Source organism: Suricata suricatta, chromosome 12 (assembly GCF_006229205.1).
Source record: "Suricata suricatta isolate VVHF042 chromosome 12, meerkat_22Aug2017_6uvM2_HiC, whole genome shotgun sequence".
Classification (NCBI taxonomy): Eukaryota; Metazoa; Chordata; class Mammalia; order Carnivora; family Herpestidae; genus Suricata; species Suricata suricatta.
Window position 1 is genome coordinate 69,102,875 of NC_043711.1, and position 22,227 is coordinate 69,125,101.

The 22,227-nt window shown below is 41.1% G+C and overlaps 1 protein-coding gene across 1 annotated transcript in view; it reads right to left on the minus strand.

Annotated features, from left to right (window-relative positions):
* The window catches only part of SPTLC3 (serine palmitoyltransferase long chain base subunit 3), a 128,470-nt gene that overhangs the window by 25,550 nt on the left and 80,693 nt on the right, over positions 1–22,227 (minus strand). The window contains exons 8-9 of the mRNA XM_029919101.1: positions 15,939–16,158; positions 7,825–7,951 (exon numbers count right to left, since the gene is read on the minus strand). Of these exons, the coding sequence (XP_029774961.1) occupies positions 7,825–7,951; positions 15,939–16,158 (347 nt within the window). The remainder of the gene's footprint in view (positions 1–7,824; positions 7,952–15,938; positions 16,159–22,227) is intronic.

A 22,227-nucleotide genomic window follows, 5' to 3' on the forward strand; every position in this document is an offset into this window, starting at 1 on the left:
TAATGAAGGGACAGAAGACTCAATTTTAATTTTATAATAAACAATATCACCATTAAACAGTGACGCCACAGTATAACCAAATGTAGGGGCGCCTGGGTGGCTCAATCAGTTAAGTGTCCAACTTCAGTTCAGGTCATGATCTCACGGTTCATGTGAGTTTGAGCCCTGCCTCAGGCTGGGCTCTCTGCTGTCAACACAGAGCCCACTTTGGATCCTCTGTCCCCCTCGCCTGTCCTTCTCTCTCTCTTTCAAAAAATAAATAAACATTTAAAAAATATAACAAAATGTAGATTTAAAAGACACCCCCTCCTCATTTCAGGCATGGAGAGCCTCTCCATCCCTGAGGCTGATACTTAAAGGGAAAAAGGAGAGTGATTCCACTAGCTGAGAACCTTCATTCTGCAATCCTGCCAAAGGCAGCATGGGATGTGCAAACAGGGTTCTGAGGCCCAGGTAAGAACTTCTCCACAGATGGAATGTTTTGAATACTTCCCAAGTCATGCAGGAAATAAAAATCTCAGAAAGATTTAGTGTCAGGAGGCCCTCTTTGGGGGAGCATGTCTATTTAATACTTTCTCCCAGATCCTGGGCCCATCACAGTTTTGATTTGCCAAAGGCCAAAGGAAGCCAGCTTGAGGAAGAATTTCCTGAACTGGCACAATGGCTGGGGGTACTTAGCTTTCATCTGCAGACTCAGTGTCCCCATCCTTCCGTAGCCATCTTGCTCAAATTCACCAAAAGCTAGGTTTCCATACTGTTAGGCTTGTTAAGCTTTTTCTTCATAATGAAAGTAAAGAATTGAGGCAATTATCTTGATAATATCTAAGTTTGATTGGTAGTATCTAAGATGATTAAGGAAGGATATGAATAATACTGAGGCTATCTGCGTTGTCTTTTTGTAGCAATAATCTCTATACACTACATTCAGAAAACATACTAAATTAGGGGTATCTGGGTGGCTCAGTCCATTAAGCATCTAACTCTTGATCTCAGCTCAGGTCATGATCTCATGGCTCATGAGTTCCAGCCCCACAGTGGGGTCTGCACTGTCTGCTTGGAATTCTGTCTCTCCCTCTCTCTCTTAAAATAAATAAACTTTAAAAAACTTAGAGAACATATTAAAAAGATAAAACACCCTGTTGTTGAGGGGCACCTTGGTGGCTAAGTTGGTTAAGCTTCTGACTTTGGTTGAGGTCATGATCTAAAGATTCATGGGTTTGAGCCATGAATGTTTATTTTTGAGAAAGACAAAGAGAGAGAGTGGGGGAGAGAGAGAAAGAGAGAGAGAGAGAGAGAGAGAGAGAGAGAGAGAGAGAGAGAGAGGAGCACGAGAGCAAGCACAAGCAGGGTAGGGGAAAATAGAGGGAGAGGGAGACACACAGAATCCGAGGAAGGCTCCAGGTTCCAAGCTGTCAGCACAGAGTCTGACTAAGGGCTGACCTCAGAAACCACAAGATCATGACCTGAGCTGAAGTAGGACACTTAACTAACTGAGCCACCCAGGCGCCCCTTATTATTTCATCTTAATTTTACTTTTAGGTTTTCCTCTACCTACACAATGTCCAGACATGTCCCCACTGTCCCTAAACTCTGTTTAAGAGCAAGAAGGGACAGGTATGACTTTGAAGAAAAAAAGAAAATTTCATTTTTCTTAACTTTATTGTATAAGCATGGGATATTTTGTTAACAATGATAAAGGTGTCATCTACTGAAACCAGATACTATACATTAGGAATTGGAATTCTGTATTTAATTTCTCTTGTAAGTAAATTTTCACTACCGTTTTCATTTTTAGGTATACTACTGGCCACTCATAAACACCAAAAATTTCCACACATATGATAGCAAAAAGAGATTTCAAAAAGTTGGTGACCATCTCAACAGCCTAGCCATGAAGAACCAGCAGGGAGAAGGATGGTTAAATCATGGATATTATGGTTTTTCCACAAGCCATTTTAGTGAAATAAGACCTGAACTAGCCAATGGAGTGATTCAAATGTAAGTACTGACTTGTTAATTAAAACTATTTCTGTCTCTGGTTAAGTTTTGTACCTAAAAAAATTGACGTTCCACAAAAATTTAAAAATATTACACATCCAGATTACACTTATGTATTCAGATAAATGGGTCTTTAGGCTGAAGTTTGGCAAGGAGGCAAGTAAGTGCTTAAAAAGATATATAGTTGCTGTTTCATCCTGATGTGAAATGGAAAGTATTACAAAATCTTAGTATCTGATATCCAATAGATATATCAGGTTGAGTAAACCATGTTTATTTAGAAAAGAGCCAATAACATTTCAATACCATGTCAATTATAGTGCAAAGTCAAGCAGAGCCCGTGTATTTATAGGAAAAGCCATTCTTCCCAAGTTATGAATATGAAATACTTTGTCATAATTTATTTTAACTTATTAAAATTCATTTATCATAATTTAATTTAAACTTAGTATTTGTAATGAATAAAATGGACAAAATGCTTGTTCACCTGGAGTTTACATTCTAATGAGGGAAAACAAAAAATGAGGAGATATATATGTAATTTGTCAGGTGCTCATAAATGCCATGAAGACTAAAGCAAGGTAAGGAGAGTGTGTGGTTTAGGATAGGCACGCTCCCCTAACAGGCTGATGTTTGGCAAAGATGCCAGGAATGTGAGGGAGTGGGCCACACAGATATTGGTTAGAAAGGCTGGTCTGGAGGGGCCAGCAAGGGCAAAGACCTGTTCCTGCAGGAGCCGTCCCTACATTCTAGGAAGAGCAAGGATGCCAGCTGCTTAGAGTGGACTGATGGTGAGAAAACAGAAGACCTTATCATAAGAAGCCTTGAAGACCACATTCTGAACTCGACACTCAGTAAGATGAAAAGCAATGAAAAGTTCTCCATGATTGGTATTCTGAGTTACATTTGTTTAAAAGATTACTTTGGTTTCTGTATGAAAAACAAATCATCAAAAGGCAAGAGCAGAATGGAAAGAATATTCAGGAGTTTACTCCAGTAATCCGGTGGAGCTGACAGGTAGAGTTGGGGCTGGTGAGAAGAGACCAGATTCTGCTCCATCAAAGGATGGACCATCAAAGGATGTGCTGTGAGATTTGCTGACGGAGTAGGTGGCAGTCTGAGAGAAAGGTAGAATTCTAGGATGAGTAAAAACTATTGAAAATTTGGAGAAGGACAGAAAGCAGATGAGTTAAAATAATAGTACTGAATAGTACTTAATTGAGTATTTACTATGTGTCAAGCATCATGCTAAGTCCCTCATGTTATTTACTCCTATGTACAACCCAATTAAAGTTAAGGGACCAAGGCCAAGTGAGGCTAAGCAGCTTGCCAGTCACAGAACAAGGGTGGTGGGAAGACTGGGCTACATGCAGTATGGCTGCAGACAGCACACCCCCTTTCTAAAATTTTTTTTTTAATATTTGAGAGAGAAAGAGCATGCACAAGCAGGGGAGGGACAGAGAGAGAAGGAGACACAGAATCCGAAGCAGGCTGCAGGCTCTGAGTGGTCAACACAGAGCCTGACATGGGGCTCAAACTTGTGAACCTGAGCTGGAGTTAGAAGCTTAACCGACAGAGCCACCCAGGCACCCCAGAGCGCACACCCTAATCCTCCATGTTCTATGCAAAGTCAAAGATTACTCAGAGTGGGGAAAGGGAGAGTGTGGCAGGAGACCAAGATTGGAAGTACAAAAAGAATCTTTACTGATTAATTGAAAACTTTTCATCAAAGATTTAAATGAATAATAATAAGACAACTGCTGCCAGTGCTTTCCTTAGGAGGGTCGTTATGGTTTGGGGCTCAGCCTCCAATGGTGGCTTGTGCCATGGCTAGGTGAAGAGAATAACCAAGCTGTAATCTTTCTGGACCTCTTCCAAAGCGGTGTCAGCTACAGAGGGTCCCAAATACTGAGTGATTCCTCAAACTGCTGTATGGGTATGGAATGGATTCCTGTCTTCCAGTACTATGAGATAAACATCCCTTCGATCTCATTTAGTATAAACACTGACCTGAAATCGAGGAGGCCAGTGAGATGGAAGTTGAATCATGACATATTTATTAAGCTGAGCACAGGGTCTGACACTCACAGGAACACCAGATTAATTCAAGACACATTTCTTGCCCTTCAGGGGCTTAGAGCATCAACTTGGCTTATGGACCACCCAACCACCATTAGGATGGAGAAACCAAATCTGCACTTTGGGCTCATTGTGCAGCACAATGTGACAGGCCAGGAGATTAAAAGGGCCTTGGTGCATGTGGAATTCATGCATGGCCTGCAGCCCCTCAGCCTGTGTGCATTAACTCCAGGAGCAGCCTGGCTGCAGAGTGAAGGTGGCTGTTTGTGCATAAACATTGTCATTTCACTGAGTCTGCTATTTCATCTTTGAACTTTGGCTTCAAAGGAACACTGACCTTATTCCTGTAGCTTGCCTCTCTTTGAAGCCTATGGCTTTGCATTGCAGATTAAAGTGAAGATATTCATCAAGGGACAGATCTGGCCAACTGCTCCCCAAACTCAAACCGAAACAAAGCCTTGAAAGGCTCCAATCACAGTTGCAGTGGAGTGGGCCAAAGATGAAGGCTTGGAGCCGGGCTCTCTTTCTCAGATCCTGTAAGGCAGCTCTGGCATGACATAGTGCATCCCTTTGAGCTCCAGGCAACTTTACCCCGAGTGTCCGTATATCTGAGCAGAAAGGGGTGAGTTAATGCCATATTCCCAACCTGTCCTATTCATTTTATTTAAAGCAGGCATTGTTGTAAATGAGGCCAGCATGAACATTCACTGGTGCCTTTGAATTCTTCAAAAGATGTGTCAGGCAGAACCATCTGAAACTTGGCTGATGATTCTGTCAATTTTCTTTTCTACTACTTCCCTTTGTTCGTTCTTTGAAAAGAAATTGTCCTGTCTTTCCCCCTGGGTTCTCCCATCTCGGCTCTGAGAAAACAGACACCACACATTGCCTTCTCTGTTCTTTTTTCTTTCTTTTCTCTATTAAGATGGCAGAAGAAGTTAAGTGAGAACGTTTAACCATGAGGTAAAAAAAAAAAAAAACAACCCAACAATAACCATCTAATTAACTAGAAGGCTAAGAGAGAGAACCAAGGGAAATATCTTCCACCTTGAAGGAAGAAAAATTGATGCTAGATGACTGTCAAAGAACAAATGATCAAATCTATCAATGTCGTTTTTCTGCGATCTTCAACTGTGATCAGTGAGTTCTGTCTGTGATGAAGAGGTGAACGAATTCAGAGGAGGGAAGGAAATGATTGTCAGGTTGAGTGCATATAAATGAACTGACTCTGATAGCATACACATTAAAGGGCTTAAGAAATTAGTGCTCCTAATTTTCAAATAACTTTCTTGGTTATTTACCTTTATTTATTTATTTAATCATTTATTTATTTAAAAGTTTATCTATTTATTGCATGAGAGAGAGAGCACAAGGATGGGAGGGGCAGAGAGAGAGGGAGAGAGAGAGAGAATCCCAAGTAGGTCCTACACTGTCAGTGTGGAGCCTGACGCAGGGCTTGAACCCATGAGCTGCCAGATCATGACCTGAACTGAAACCAACAGTCAGACACTTAACTGAGGTGTCAACAGATGCCCCTCCTAGTTATTTGCCTTTAAAATAAGATCAAAGGATAATTTTAGTCATTGTAAGAAAATTCATCTAATTTGCATTTTAGTTTAAATTTCAATCAATTGTTTTCCATTGAGAAATGCATGAAGTTTAGGAAGATCATCAATACAGCTTCCTGAGAAGCCAGTGGTTCCAGACCATTTTTTTCATTCAACCAGACAGCTCTATTGGGAGCAACTCTATTTCTAGCTTTGGTTTTAAACGATTGAAAGATATCTGCTTATCTATATTATATCCTTTAATTTACTAACTCCCTCTCCCACAAATTTGGGTGTGGTCATATGCCTACTTTTAGCCAAAGGACTATAAGCAAGATGGTGAGTGTTTCTTCCAGGCATATGCTCCTCTGTTCTCTGCCACAAGACTGCCAAGCCTTAGGCTAGAAGTAGCCTCAGTCACCGCCCCCATGGAGAACAGCTGTGCAGAGAGTTGTCTATTTGTATTAGACTTGGCATGAGAAAGAACTAAACTTTGGGTCCAATAATCCATAGAGATTTTCAGGGTTTATTTGGCATGGTGGCATAACTTTGCTTATCCTGACTAATCCAGGGCCTTGGAGGACATCTAATCTTACCTCTCTTCCACCATAAGAATCTTTCCTACAGCATCCCTGAATGTGGTCCAAATACTTCTCACCTGAGAATTGAACTCCTCAATAATAATAGCAAATAACAGTAGTGAGCAATGATAAGATTGTTTTCAATAACAATTGAAAATATCATATATATGTTATGTATTATAATAACAAATATAAATAATTATTTTCAGACATAAGTATTTTATATCTCTTAATTTAATGCTCACAGAAACATGAACTCAATCAATATTATTTTCCTAATTTTACAGTGGGAGGAACTGACACATTGGGAAGTAACTTGCTTGGAGGTGAACAGATAAGTCACTTGCCTACGGCCAAGGAGCGAGTAAATAGCAGTCCAGGAGTCAAAGCCAGGCAGCAGCTTTCAGGGTATGCCCTTAACCACTGACTGCATGGACTTTTAGACCAATAGATTGGACTTTTATTTCCTCTTCAAACAGATGATTCAATAAGAGACAGAATCGTAAAACCCCAACGACAAGATTGGAAGAGACTTTGGAGAACAATCAAGTACTGCATGCATTTTACATGGAAGAAAATCCCTTTGCAAGCCATTTTCCTGCTGCAGTGAAAAGGAAAGGACTATCTCAGGGGTTTTCAAACCAGTGTCCTGGGGAGCCTAGGGCCTCAGGGGCTGCCAGCATGGAGGTGGGTAGAGACACTACTTCAACCGGCTCGGGCCTGTTATGTTCTGTTGTATATAGGAGACTTCTGGGTAGAATGTGTATGTGAATAAAGTACTCTGCTGTTTTAATAAAATTGGGAAAATTGATCTCCCCATGTTTCTACTAAAATAGTAGGCTTGGAAGGTTGCATTCAATAATGGAGGGCTTCCTACCAGCTGGAAGGTGGATTTTATGACTCAGTGACTAGTCCCAGGGCCAGGATAATTTGCTACTTCCATAAATGCATTTACTTGATTGCCTGGCAACAAGAACTATTCATCATTGCACCCCCACCCACTGTGATATGTGGTAGAAGCTCTGTAAACTATATCTGAGAGATAGGAGGAGAGTTCCAAAAGGCTTTGATGAAACAATTTTTCAAAAAGATGATTAAGCTCATTTGGGATGAGCAAAGAAGCACACTCTGGCTGTGGTGACCGAGTGTCCAAAAACTGGCTGGGAAGTTATTGTCTATGTTTTGTCCACATATCCTCAAGTAGGCAGTGACTGCTTAGGTTCAAACCTCTGCCCAACCCCTGGTTTGGTGGGGTTTGATGGCCCCAAGCAGGCACAGGCAAACACATACCACTGCTTGCTTCATTTTAACGCAACTGATCACACAAAATTATCCAGCTTTGCTGATCACACTAAGAGGTAAAATAGAAAGTTTTCTTTGCTTGAAAAAAAAAAAGCATTTCTTTCTTTGTGTGTGTGTGTGCCAGCAGCCGTTTTAGTATATTTTTGTACTATGGGATATTATATATCATGTACAAATTGGGTTTGTACACATTGATTTACAAATTGGGTGAAGACAAAGGTTTATATCTGAGAAGGGGGCAGATTGGTAAGGCAGAAGGGAGACAGAGAGAAGTCTAAGGAAGGATTTATGGGAGTTGTGCTCCCTGCAGACCCTCTTACCTTGTGTGGTCCCATCCAGTCCCATGATAAGTTTCATTGATCTGATGATTTGCTCTGCTATCGGTGGGCTCATGGATGTAGCATAAGCAGCACTATGTGAGTGAACTCGTAAATAATCCACAAGGTCCTTGAATAAAAGAGGCAGCCCCCAAAGAAGGCAAATAAGTCTCAGTTTGTGGTGAGAATTATATCTAGTCCTCTCCCCACCCACTGTAGCACAAGAGATTTGATTCTTATATGTGGTCTGATTTTCAAGGGGGCATCACCAAACTGTTTATTTATTTATTTATTTATTTTGCTATTTCTTCTTCTTAGTCTCTCCCTCAAAAACCTACATGGCATACAAAAGTGAGATGCTGAGAATTTGGAATTGAGGTCTGTAAGGCAAAACCACATGTGTAAACGAAAAATGATTTCCCAAACATTTGTTGAATACCTAGCATGTATGAGCACTGGCTTAGTATTTAGGAGTCTTCAAAGAATACAGGATATGGTTCTTGCCCTTGAGCATGCAACAGTAGATTGTGCCTATGGAAGAATAATTGGAGGAAGACTAACAGGACATGCAAACCAGTATATGCAACAGGGTGATAAGGCCACAGAGAACAGAGATGGGTGTTGCTAGTGGGAGCAGAGTGGGAAGGAGGGCCTTAGTGAAGAGGTGGGATGGTCTTAAAGAATGAAGACAGATAAAGAAGAAAAGGAAACTCAGGCATAGGGAGTGGCTGAAGGGAGAAGTAGGAAATTAAACCAGAGTGTAGATTAGGACCAGATAGACTCTAGCTATGCCTTGGTCAGCAGAGAGCTATTGCAATTTTTGTGCAACTGTTTGGAGTGCTGACCCACTCCAGACTGCTGGTCTTTAGAGGTAGGAATGATTTTTCACTCACATGCCTGACTCCTGAGGCCAAATATAAGGTCTCGGGTAAGTTTGCTGAAAGCCTTAAGAAGTTCCAGTAATGCAGTGCCACAGTGTAGAGGGTCGCAAGCTCGCATTTGTAGGTGCTTGGCCATCTATCGGCTAATTGGACCATCCACTGGTCCACCTGTGCTGGCTCATGACTTGGGACTCTCAAGATGTTCTGCAGAAAAGCTAATGAGCTGATGATAGCTCTCTGCATTAGCAGTGAGTCTGTAAAGAATCAGCCACATTCTCTTCAAAGATGAGGAGACAGTTTAGAATCCTGCTGAGGTGTCTTTTCCTATCTATTCCCTCATAAAAGTGAACTGGGAAAAGCCCTGCTTTGGGCAGGCCCATCTCCTCAACCTCCTGCATCCGCTACACCCATTTCCACCCCTAAGCCTGGGACTGTGCCCACCCTTCACTTTTCCATCTCGTTTGGAGAATGGGTGGCATGGTTGTTCACAAGCATTTTGAACATTCTTTCTAAAACTTTTAATGTTTTATTTTTGAGAGTGAGAGTGTGAGTGGGGGAGGGACAGAGAGAAAGAGGGAACATCTCACTGGAAGTGGAGTCCATACTGACAGCAGCAAGCCTAATGTGGGGCTTGAACCCACAGACTGTGAGATCATGACCTGAGCTGATGTCGGATGCCCATCCAACTGAGCCATCCAGGTACCGCAACATTTTAAACATTCTTAGCTCATCTTCTTCAGTAAAGTGAATGGCCCATCTCACAGGTGGCTGGTGATGTGATGCATCCACCTGGCCCATGGAGAACTGGAAGCTCCATTCTGTCCCTTCCTGCCTCTTTCAATGTGTCTTTCATTCTAAATCCCCTCTTCCATCATCCTTCTCCCCCAACTTTCTCTCTATTGTCCTTCATTTCACACTCTTCATTTCTTTAGTTTCTTCCTTTTCTTTTACTCTGATTCCCTCTTTCCCTCTTTTGTTTCAAATTCTCCATGTAAATCTTTTTCTTCTCTCCATTCCTAAGTATTTCCTTCTTTCCTTCTCTTTCCTATCCTTTCTTATCCTTTTCTTTCCTTTTTCTCTTTTATCCCTACCCCCAGGCCATCCTCCCTGCTTTCATTTTTCCTTCAGCAAATGTGTACAAGAACTTGCTCCAGGCTCTGCTCTAGATATGGGAGTCTAAGAGAAAAAGGCTAGAAAGGCTCGTCCCTGGCAGCCATTATCCACTTACATTAAAATTAAAATTGAGTTTCTATTTATTCTTTTGTTTAGTGAATCTCATACAAGCAGTTTGGGGGGTTTTCACCTTGGTTGAAAACTATGCTTCATGATAGCCTGACTTAGAGCATTGGCCACATAGTATTTGGAAAGTTCACTCTGGAGGACTGGGGTGAGGGTGGGCAGGGGAAAGTGTGAAGTTTAAAGAGAAAGAGAGAAGGAGTCATTTTCTAGAGTAGCTGAAGCCAGGCTGTTCTCATAGCAATATGCTCGGTGCTGCTCCATGAGTAGCAACAAAGGTTTTCTTTGTTGAGAGTCGGTGCCTTCTGACAATGCTGGGGAAGCCAAGTAGGAGAGCGTGGGTAGGGTGCAGGGGACAGGATAATGGGGGCTCATGTGGACCAGGGCTGGAAAGGGCTGTTTCAAGGAGGTGATCTGGCCTGGAAGGATGGATGGATTTGGACAGGTGCAGAGGAGGGGAAAGGCATGGGCATGTGCTAGGAATGAGGACGGCATCTTATCAGCAAAGCAGAAGGAGTTAATCAGGAGTAGAGGGAGGAGCTCCCAAGACAGTTATCCTCTTGAAGGAAAGCGTGACCAAGGAGTTACAGACAAGCTCTGGAAGCTGACTGCTTAGGTTCAAATCCTGGCTCTGCCACTTACTGATATGTGACCATTGGCAACTTACAACACTTCTTCCTCTCTACGTTTCTTCTCTGAAAAATGAGATAATAGTAATACTACTTCAGGTCATTATGAAAATTAAATGAATTAATATATATATATATATATATATATATATATATGCAGTATCTAGGGGGCACCTGGATGGCTCAGTCAGTTAAGCGTCCAACTCTTGATTTAGGCTCAGGTCATGATCTCACAGTCTGTGAGATAGAGCCCCTCACAGGGCTCTGCACCAACAGCATGGAGCCTGTTGGAATTCTCCCTCCCTCTCTTTCTGCTGCTCCCCACCAAAATAAATAAAAAACATTTAAAAAAATCTTTTAAAGGACAAGCCTTTCTAGCCTCCTTTAAAGGGATGCTTGGGTGGCTCATTATCCAACCAAAACATGGTTGGATTACACGAATTCAGACCCAAAGAGCCTGATTCTTGAGTCCCCACCCTTAGCACCACACCACAATACTTCTCCAGACCAGGAGAGCTGGCTTGGCATGTGGTGAGGTGGGCAGGGGAGCACAGAGACCACCACTGCACTTGTACTTCACTGTGCTGCTTTCCCTGATCCACAGATTGCTCCTTTTTGGGGAAGGTGGGGAGAATACCTAATATACTCAAGTGTTAACAGCACTAAACTACAGACTGAATCACATCAGTCTCAATATGCTTTGGGGCTATTGCTCTTGTTTCTCCAAGGGGAGTAAAATCCCCTTGAGCGCAGAGATGGATTACACAGTCATCTGAAATCCAGAATGGTGGGTACCTAGCAGGGGCCTGGTAAATACTGATGATCTAATGAAAAGAAGAGGGTTTTAGGAACTGAGGAAGGATGGTGAAAGTCCCAGGAGATATAGGGGGCTACTAAGCTGGATTCTCAGGAATAAGAATAGAAATATTCTCTTAGTCTTAGGGCATCACTGGTGAAGATAAGACAAAGAAACAAAACAAAGCTTCCTTGGGTCCCTAAAGGGCTCTTCTCTATATCCTCAACCCCCTAATTTTCCTTTCCAATTGGGAAATTTCATAAAGCCAAGGTAATGTGCATTCTTAGTTTGAAAAAATACCTCATCAACGCAGTTATCATTCCCTTTTAACTTTAAGACTATCTTGCCCACCATCTTATTTCTTTTAGACTGGGTTCCTTTCCTCTGAAATTTGTGGACAAGGCTGGTTTTCTTATGTGGTTCGGAAAATGAGGCTTTTTAAGTAACTTCTGCTGAGCATCAAGGAAGGTCTTGATGCCTAGTTTCTGATTCCCTCCTCTCATTCCCCATCAGGCACAAGAACCATGAATTAAGAGTTGACTTTGGTCTTTTCAAGGAAAGTCTGGGTTATGTCTTCCTTCAGGGTGGGTTAGAGGTCTCCTTCTACCATGGTTTCCAAGTCCTTTTGTAAGTTCAAAACCCTGATTATTTTTTCTACCCATAGGCCTAGAGTTCAAGGGCAAGGGTGGTGTGCTGAGGAAATCAGACAGGAGGCTCTTAGAATAAACATCTTGGTGTTCATACCATGACCCCCATTTACTTCAAAGGGCTGTTAAATACAGCCAGAGCTGAGCGAGCTTCTGCCAGAGGCCTGCCTTTGTCTGGCACACACTCACCTCGAACTTAGCTGCTCTGTATGACTTCCCTCCTCCAGAATTCTAGCCCTGCGACCTATCAATCATGAAAGCTACCTTTGCTTCGCTTGCTTGCAATCTCCTCAGCCTATGAAGACTATGAAAGCCAGTGGTTGGCAGCAGACATTCAAGGGGACTCAGGATCCATGCCTGAGACACACGTGGACCCCCCCAAATCAGTATTAACCACACCTCCTCATCAACTTGATCAACACACACGTTAAAAAATAAAAATAAGAAACCTAGCCCCACCAGCGTATGTATTCTTCAAAGAAGCCGTTCATGGTGCAGAGCTCTAACGGGTGGAGAGTCTGTTATCTGACATTTCACCTCAAAGGTCTTGAAAGGACAGAATGTTCCAAGTTAGGTTGTTCACAGATCATCTGCAGCAGCTCTAAACTCAAAGTGAACAAAACAGCTCTAGAAAGACTGTTTGGGCAGTCTCCCTAAGGTGGGGAGAGAAGGTCGAGGCTAGGGCAGTAAATTGCAACAAGCAGAGATGAATTTGTTGGACATACTGTGGCAGCAAGCCTGAGGCCGAGACAAAATCTGTACTCTCTGTGGTGTTATCTTAGCCCCAAATCATGTTTTTTCTCCCCTTGTTTCCACACTTTTCTTTCCATGACATGTCTGGTGGCTTGACCAACTCTGCAAAGACTTTGAGAGCATCCTAGAAACTGCTATTAGGAATGTAGTCCCTCTACTAACCCTAACATTGACATTGAAAAAGAGAGCCAGATAGTTGTTTATTTTCTAAATTTTTTGACCCAAGTAATTATTTTCAAATCTCAATATTTACTAAGAACCCCACGAATATAGTGAAATTGAAATTATTAGGGTTTCAGAAAAATGTAAAGTCCTAGTGTGTGCATGTTAACATTTTATGGTTAATTTTGTTGCTTTTGCACTCAAGGGTTAGAATCCTGGATATTTTCCAGTACACCCCCAAATTGAAGTATACACTGCAAAATATCCAGGAGAAAATATGATTAAATTCTGAAAACTGTACTTTATTTACTTAAATAGGTAAGTGGAAAGATTTCTTTCAAGTTAAAACTGTTAGCATTTGTCCAATCCTATGACTTATCAGTTAATAATCATAGTTAAAAACAAGCTCAAAGTGAAATTTTTTTGCAAAAATAATCCAAAATCCAGGGGAATGAATGAAAACTGTGATTTAAATGGAAACTACACATAATTTAAAATAAACATGACTTGGGGCACCTGGGTGGCTTAGTTGGTTGAGCATCGGATTATTGATTTCAGCTCAGTTCTTGATCTCATGGCTCCTTGGGATTGGTTGGTGGGATCCAGCCCCATGTCCTGTCTGAATCCCTCTTGGGATTCTCTCTCTCTCTGCCCCTCCCCTGCTCGTACATGTATGGTCTCTCTCAAAAATAAACAAAGAAACAAACATTTAAAAATAAGATTAACATAATGTAAAATACTAAAGGCACAGACAAGCAAATACAAAAATTCCATTAAATCTTAGGCACATCAGGTTGGGAAAGAAAACAGTTTATCTGGGTTTATCACAGATTCACCAAAACCATTCCAGACAGGTGTGTTTTTGACTGATTTTGAACTCATCAGCGAATGGCACATATTGACACTTTCTCAAGTGGCCTCCTGTCTCTGGCTTGTCTTCCACGTCTTGGAAACTGCCCTATATTTTCTAGGTTTTGCATAGTGCTGTTTTAGGGCAGTAAGTCTCTCTACAGACTAATGGACTTCTGCCAAACACTCTCTAATTCTCGCTGCCATCTAGTGGTAAATTCAGAGACTGCAGTGTATAGCATGCAGCGGGAGAAGACTGGGGCTCTGGAAAGGAAATGGGTGGGGGAGGGATGATGCAGTTCTCTGGATCCAGGCATGCAGAGAATGGGTATTTTAAAAAGCAAGGAAATGAACATATTTCTGCATTGCTATTAATATAAATAATAATTTTCCATAATTGCCCAAATGAACACAAATGACATAGGTAAGAACAAATACACTTCAAAAACAGTCCTATGGATTTGAGGATGGAGTAAGAGAGAACCGGAGTGAGCTGGACCTGACTTCAGGCCAGTTAGGGGTCTTTATTTAAAGCAGGTATGAGATGAAGGAACTCCAAGGGGAAAATGCAACATCTACCAAATTTGACAACATTTTAAGGATATGCTTGCTTCAGTTTGTTCAGGTGCCCTTGGTTCAGGAAACATAGTTACGCTTGGTTAAAAATTTTGTGTCTCAGAACTGCTGCTAAAGTAATCACAAAACCACCAGCTCACAAAGCAATGTAGCCCGAATAGGGGGACCTCCTAAATTTGAAACCCTCTGATCCCCTTGCTTCAACAGATGAGAAGGGAACATTTAACCTTTCACCAGATTTAGCTAAATTTTGTAGGAGCCTAGGCATTCCCTATGTGTTTAGCATTACTCAGCTACTTACCAAAGGCCATGGAGGGAGGATGGAAAACAATGCTTTGAGCTCAGAAGAAAGTAATGCTTATTGAAGGGTCAAGACCACTGCAAACTCTGAACATTTGAAGCATTTGTGCATCTCATGGCAAGGTAAGGGGCCACGATGAAATCTGTTGTTTTAAATCATGGACTTTAGTGAACGGACTGTTTTCTGCTGCAATCTCTAATTTGTCTAACTGGTTTACCAGGAGTCTGAACTCTGGTTTGTGCTGGTCATGAGTAAGGAATTGGGAATTTTGGAGAAACTGTTGATGCCACCTGCATGTGCTGGTTTGGGGACTGGTGTGCCTCTTCGGGGAGGCCAGCATCAGTTATAAGTTGCTTTGGGACAGGTGTAGGCCTGTATGAGATAGCTACCAGGACTTGGATAAAGGGCAGACAACTGGCTTCTTTATCCCTCAAATCCAGGTTTGAATTTTTCATTTTCTCTTTCTTCCTCCCTCCCCTCCTCTCTTTAATTTCTTTTATTTTTATTATTTTTTAAAGTTTATTTATTTAGTTGAGAGAGAGAGAGAGAGAGAGTGAGCATGAGTGGGGGAGAGAGGCAGATGGTGGGAGGTGGGGAGAGAGAGAGGGAAAGAGAAAGAGAATCTTAAGCAGGCTCCAGGCCCAGCACAGAGTTCGACACAGGGCTCCATCCTACACACAGTGAGATCATGATCTGAGCCAAAACCCAGAGTCGGATGCTTAACAGACTAAGCCACCCAAGCGCCCCTCTCTTTAATTTCTTTTAAACATTATTGGTTTATATTGGCAACCTCCTTGGTGATATTGGCCCCAAAATTATAGGGATAACACTCAATAGTCTGATTCCAACAGATCAGAATTTTAAATCTTGTAGATAGATATTAGAGGAGCATCTGGCTGGCTCAGTGGGCCAGAGCATATAACTCTTGATCTTGGGGTCATGAGTTTGAGCCACACAATGGGGGTAGAAATCACTTAAAATAACTAACTAACTAACAATAAATAAATAAAATCTTAAAAAAGAAAATATTAGACTGTGATGTATGGCTTATCCAAAATGTGGGATAGAATTATTTAGCAGAGAAAATCTCTTGAAAAGGCATTTCTGATCTTTCATTGGTTTTGATTAAATTTCGTAATCAAATTTCTATTTGACTGTATCTGGGTAGTCACAATCTATAGAGGTGTGGTGAAGTGAATGGAAACTCCCACAGAATCCAGAGAAGTCCTGCCGACTGAGTCCCCAGAGTGTTGGGTTTTAAACAGACACAGTGAGTCCCTCTCTTACCTTCCTTCCAGCTATGTAGCCTCCTGAGGCTCCAAAGCTTTTGGTGAATGTGCCCATAAACACATCAACATCTCGAGGGTCCAGTCCAAAAAATTCTACAACACCCCGGCCAGTTGGGCCCACGGACCCAACACTGTGAGCTTCATCTATGTAGAGGTAAGCCTTGTATTTCTTCTTCAGAGCCACGATCTGGGGCAGATTCACGATGGAACCTTCCATGCTGCGGCATAAGGAGAAATGCTTGTCACTTGCGTACACTTTCCTGGGAAGCTCCGTGATGGTCTCCCTTGCAATACTTTTCAGACAGCCTGGACTGACACCAGGCAGCTACGATAGGAATATGCAATTCCCTTCTTCTTAAGGCATACTCTATTTTGCTAAGACAACTCTCTTAATCTTGTAAAGCTAATCTGGTATTATTTTACTTGAAAAAAATAATTCACATTCAATAGATTTAAGTGCTTTGAGTTGTTATAGCCAATTCCCAAGTAAACACTGAATTGTTGATCAATGTATTTGTAAACTAGTGTAACTAGACTGACCATTTTGGATTCTAGGTATTTTCCTAGTTTTAATTAAATTGCTCTATGGCAATCCATCTTTATCAGGTTGCTGCTGTCTGTTTGACCAGTTCTGTCTGACCTAAACTCAGTGCTTGAATTGTCAAAGATTAAAGAAAAGAACTAAAAACACACAGAAGAACTTTGCTTAAGACACACAGTTTTAATGAAATGCAATAGAAAGTTCTTAGGATCTCTTCTTCAGTGCTTATTGGAAGTCAAGGGCTTATTTGAGGTATCTGGTAGTGTCCTGTCTTTTTATTGCTTAGGCAATGGTTCTCATTCTTCAGTGAGCATCAGACTCCCCTGAATGGCTTGTTAAAACACAGGTAACTACCTCCCACCCACTCCCCATGGAGATCCTGATTTGGCAGGTTTGGGGTGGGCTGACAATTTGTATTTCTACCGAGCTCCCAGGAGCTATCCTACAGCTGGTTGGGGACAACACTTTGAGAACCACTGACATATATGAACCCTTTTATTTTAGTCCTCAGTGCTTAATTTTTCATGGCATAGTAAATTGCAAAATCACTTCAAGTCCTCCAGCAAAGGGAAAAATAAGAAGTAAATATATAAGTAAAATTCATACTTACATGCCACCTTTGGAACTCAGTGGGATTGAAAAGGACTTTTGGCTTTAATCAGGTGTCAGAACACGTGGTGAGCTGTGTCTATACCACACACAGTTTTGACTGCACTGACAGGCGAGTTCTATGAAAACACACAGACTCTCACCCTCACCACACAAAGGAGCTTGTCAAACAACTCAAGCAACCCTTCAATTTAGTTCAAGAACTAATCGATTGACACAAACAGAAAGTTGAACTTCTCCCTCCTTTCTAATTAGTTTATATATTAAATTTAATGTATTACAAAAATAAACCTAAGTGTCGGATCGATTCAGTCAAAACAGTGCAGCTGGGTATGCAGTTACCCAGGCCAAGGGCTATTGGTCTGGAGGGAGTGACGATCGTCAAATGCAGCATTCGTACTTTGGGTTTCTTTAAAGGACTTTATTATTTAGAACATTTTAAGGTCACAACAAAATTGAGAAGAAGGTACAGAGATTTCGCATGCACTCCCTGTCCCACATCTGCATAACCTCCCCCATTACCAACATCCCCCACCTTTGTTACAAATGAAACTATGTTGACACATCATTGCCACCAAAAGTCCAGAGTTAAGATGAGGGCTGCTTCTTGGTGTTGTGCATTCCGTAAGTTTGGACAAAGGTATGAAGACATCTACCCATCCTTAGGATATCTTACAGACTATTTCCACCACCCTAAAATCCACTGTGTTCTGCCTCTCCGTTCCTCTCCCCACCCAACCACTGGCAACTACTGATCTTTGCACTCTCTCCAGAGTTTTGCCTTATCCAGAATGCCATATAGTTGAAATCATGCACTGGGTAGCCTTTTAGGTTGGCTTCCTTCACTTATTAATATGCATTTAGGCTTCTTCCATCTCTTTTAATGGCTTGACAGCTCATTTCTTTTTTAGTGCCAAATAGCATTCCATTGTCTGGATGTAGCACAGTTTACGTATTCATTCCCTGACTGGAGAACATTTTGGTTGCCTCCAAGTTTTGGCAATTATGAATAAAGATGCTATAAACATCCACATGCAGGGTTTTCTGTGGACAAGTTTTCAAATGCTTTGGGTACATACCAAGGAGCATGATTGCTGGATTGTATGCTAAAAATACATTTCATTTTGTAAGGAGCCACCGAAGAAGCCACTCCAAAGTGGCTGTACATACTGCATTCCCTGAACCAGTATAAGCCTTTCCACTGCTGCACATCCTCGCCAGGATTCACTGTTGTCATTCCTCCAGATTCTGGCCTTCTCCAGATGTGTAGTGCTGTCTTGTTGCTTTAATTTGCATTTCCCTGATGACAAATGTTGTGAAGCATTTTTTCATATGCGAATTTCCGTTTATATATCTTTTATGGTGAGGTGTGAATTAAGGTCTTTTTAATCAGGTTGTTTGCTCTTTACTGGTGAGTGTTAAGAGTTCTTTGTGTATTTTAGATAACAGTCCTTTATCAGATGTAACTTTTGCAAATATCTTCTCCCAGTCTGTGGCTTGTCTTCTCATTCTCTTGGCACGGTTTTCTGCAGAGCAGAAGTTGGTAATTTTAATGAAGCTGGCTTACTGCAATTGTGTTTTTCACAAGGCCAGTCTGAATGGCTGTTTTCAGATTTTAGTGAAATGGGAACCAAATACAGTCATCTTCTCTTATATAAGTTTGTGAGTTAATTCCAGTATTTTCTTAGATTAATTGCTTGTTAACATGGTTTGTATTGAGAGAAGAAGGTGAGGCCATCTGCCTAAGCTTAGATTGTAGCCACACCACTTACTGGCTGAGGACTTGGGCAACTTACATGATGTTCTTTGCTTCATGTAAAATAAGCACGATGATGAAACCGTCCTCATGAGGTCTTTCTAAGGAAGCCTAGAAATAATGCTTGTAAAGTGACACAAAATGAGCACTCATTGAGTCATTCTTTTTCTTAGGAGGAGCTTAGGAGGAAATGGTTGCAGTGAGGCCTGACTTGAGAAATTCGTAGCCCTGGACAATGCTCTGTGTCGAATCTTCTAGGAAAGAGGCATATGGATGTCATACATAATAAATGGCTATATGCCCTCAAAACTCTAGGATCCACTTCTCATCTTTAACATGTTATAAGTTGGTAACACAACTATGCTAAAAACCTGACATGTCACAAAGAGCCATTCTTTGTTGGAACTGAATTTGGCAGGAGCCAGAGTTAATGCCAAACAGTTTGCAGACACTCAAGGCAGCTAATTAGCTATCCTTCGCTGGGGCTGGTCTAGGGATGTTAGGAGTTCGCCCACCTGGTTTATATTTCTTCCTCTAAGATTAATGACCCTACAATACTGCTGATTTCTGGAGTTAATGCAGGGCACACGTGGGTCCTAGGGAGAACTCAGCTTTTATAAAGAGTTATATTCACCCACACTAAGTTTTCATTTTCTCAATGTGACCAAATCTGAATTGAACCTTTTCCTATAGTGGGATATTGAGGTTATGCATGCATAAAAAAGCTATCTGTATGATTCCTGTAAATTACTGTTGAGAAACACTGCCAAAAATGAAATAGAAAAACAAGAATGGTGTTTTATTTTTTCTTCCTGAATGGAAGGTTGTGTGTCAGAGACTTCAAAAAAAGAAAAACAACTAAAATACAACTTTAGGTAGAGATAATTCCACCCATTCATTTGAAGCTATGAAAGGACTTGAATTACTCTTAAACCAGCAAGCCAATGAATATTTTCTTTATATCTTTTCTGTTACATAATGTATTAGCTAAGTGACAAGATTCTTTTTTGAAATCTCCTTCTCACCACCTTCTCCTCTACATTTAAAGCATATTACCCATTGGCAAGATTGGGCATTAAACCACTGATCTGCCAAGTTACATGGTGGAAAAACCTCCTAGGTGGGCCCAAAGTACAATCCAAGGAAGAAAAGAAGGTGAACAGAGGAAAGGAAAGGAGCTAAGACTAATTAAAAATAAAGTACTTTCTTTTTCTTTTTTATTTGTTTAAGCCATAGTTTCAAGTTCTCAATCCTTAAACTTACATTATTTTGGGGAGGAGAATGGCTTATATCCTTAGAGGAAATGATATTCTGAGACTTAAACATTTGTTTACATATGTATTTTCTGGAAGGGCTGGTTATTATTTCTTAATGCTTATTATTTTGGAAGTTTGGGCTCTAGTTATACTATATTATATCTCAGGTTATTTGGGACCCGCTGCCCTTCTCTAGTGTGTGTGTGTGTATATATATATATGTTCTTTCTTTATTTTGTCCTTTTTTAATAAAGTAGGCCTCATGTCCAGCATGGGGCCCAACAAGAGGCTTGAACTCATGACCCTGAGATCAAACCTGAGTTGAAATCAAGAGTCGAACACTTAACCAATTGAGCCCCTTTAGTATATTTTTGAATAGTTTTGAGATTTCTCAACCACAGTGATTTTTCAGAGACAAAAAACTAGAAGAGTTTGGTGTTAATACTGAAAAGAAAGCAGATGAGAACACTAAAATAATACAATTGTACTTTTAAACCCCAAATCGTGAATTCATGGAACTTTAGGTTTCAAGTTTCAATCTCCCTATTTTACAGATGAAGAAACTGAGCCCTACGTAGGTAAATGGTGAAGAACCAAATGGATGACTTCACTTTTTCCATGTTTAACTTCATTGGATGGGGACACATGGGTAGACTCTTTTGTTGATAAGGGGCCTCTGTCCCAGTGGGGCTACCTGGTTTAAACCCTAGCTCTATTTCATCTCAGTCATCTGCCTTGAATCGAGTGTCTTCATCTTCACAGTAACATCAAAGATACTGGATAGGATGCTTGGGCGGCTCAGTCAGTTAATAAGCATTTGACTTTGGCTCGGGTCATGGTCTCATGGTTTGGTTCATGAGTTCAAGCCCCACCTTGGGCTCTGTGCTGTCAGCATGCAGCCCACTTCAGATCCTCTGTCCCCTTCTCTCTGACCTTCCCCACTTGTGCTTTCAAAAATAAACATTTAGAAGATATATAAAATGCTTTTTAAAAAAAAAAGGTACAGGGGAGGCTTACTCAAGGTCACACCTGGGGAGCAAGGAGTAAGCCCACGTTTAGTAAGTAGCAGACACATAATAAACGTGAGCTCCTTTCCCTGACGTCCATTCTTCAGCTGGGTGACGAGCAAACAGCTTCACTCTGCAGACAGCTTACTGTTTTCCACATTGAAACTTCCTCAGCTGAAAATAAATTAAATGGGGACAGCTGCCCTTGTTGTGGGCTTACTCTGGACTGGGCTTCTGCCAAAAACTGGTCCTATGATCTTATTTAATATTTACAAAAGAACCCCATGAAGGACACAGCACGGTCAGTGACAACACTAGGATTTGAACCCAGGGCCTGGATGTCCCTCCAAATCCTGGTTCCTCCATATTCTCTATATAGATAATAGGACTTAGATGGTTTATGGATGGTGACATTATTATTGTCATTACTATTAATTACTATATTACTCTTATAGTAATTAATTACTATTATACTCATAACTGCTTTTGTGGAGTTTATGGGCTTCTTAGACTTAATATCTAGTATTTCCTACCTTGATACCTGCCTGAAACTGTCTGATTTGGCTTACTGCTCTTTTTAGGAATTATGAAAAAAATTGATTTATGGGAGGCTTTTGTGTGGGGAACCTTTGCCCATGGTGGCAAACAATAGCAATAGATTAAAAAATCTGGGAGTAAAAATTCAAAGAAGCTCTGTGTTGATGTCACCAAGGCATGTGTTCATAACACATCTCTAAAAAGTAGAGGTGTATTTGTGAACTGTTGATTTCACATTCCTAACCCTGGTCCTTTGAAAAATCTTGTGGGAAATAATTCCATTTTTTGATGATCAAAGCAAATAAGAATATCCACTATGTGCCAGAACTCTGTCTATGCTAACCTTGTTTTATAGATGAGGAGACTGAGGCCCCAGGAAATACTGAGGCCTAAGAGGTGCCCTGCTTCCTAGCTATGAATGGGCTCTTTTAGCTCACAGTTTCATTTATTTAAAAAAAAATTTTTTAATGTTTATTTATTTGAGAGAGAGAGAGAGAGAGAGAGAGAGAGAGAGTGAGCAATGGGGGAGAGGCAGAGAGAGAGGGAGAAACAGAATCTGAAGCAGGCTCCAAGCTCTGAGC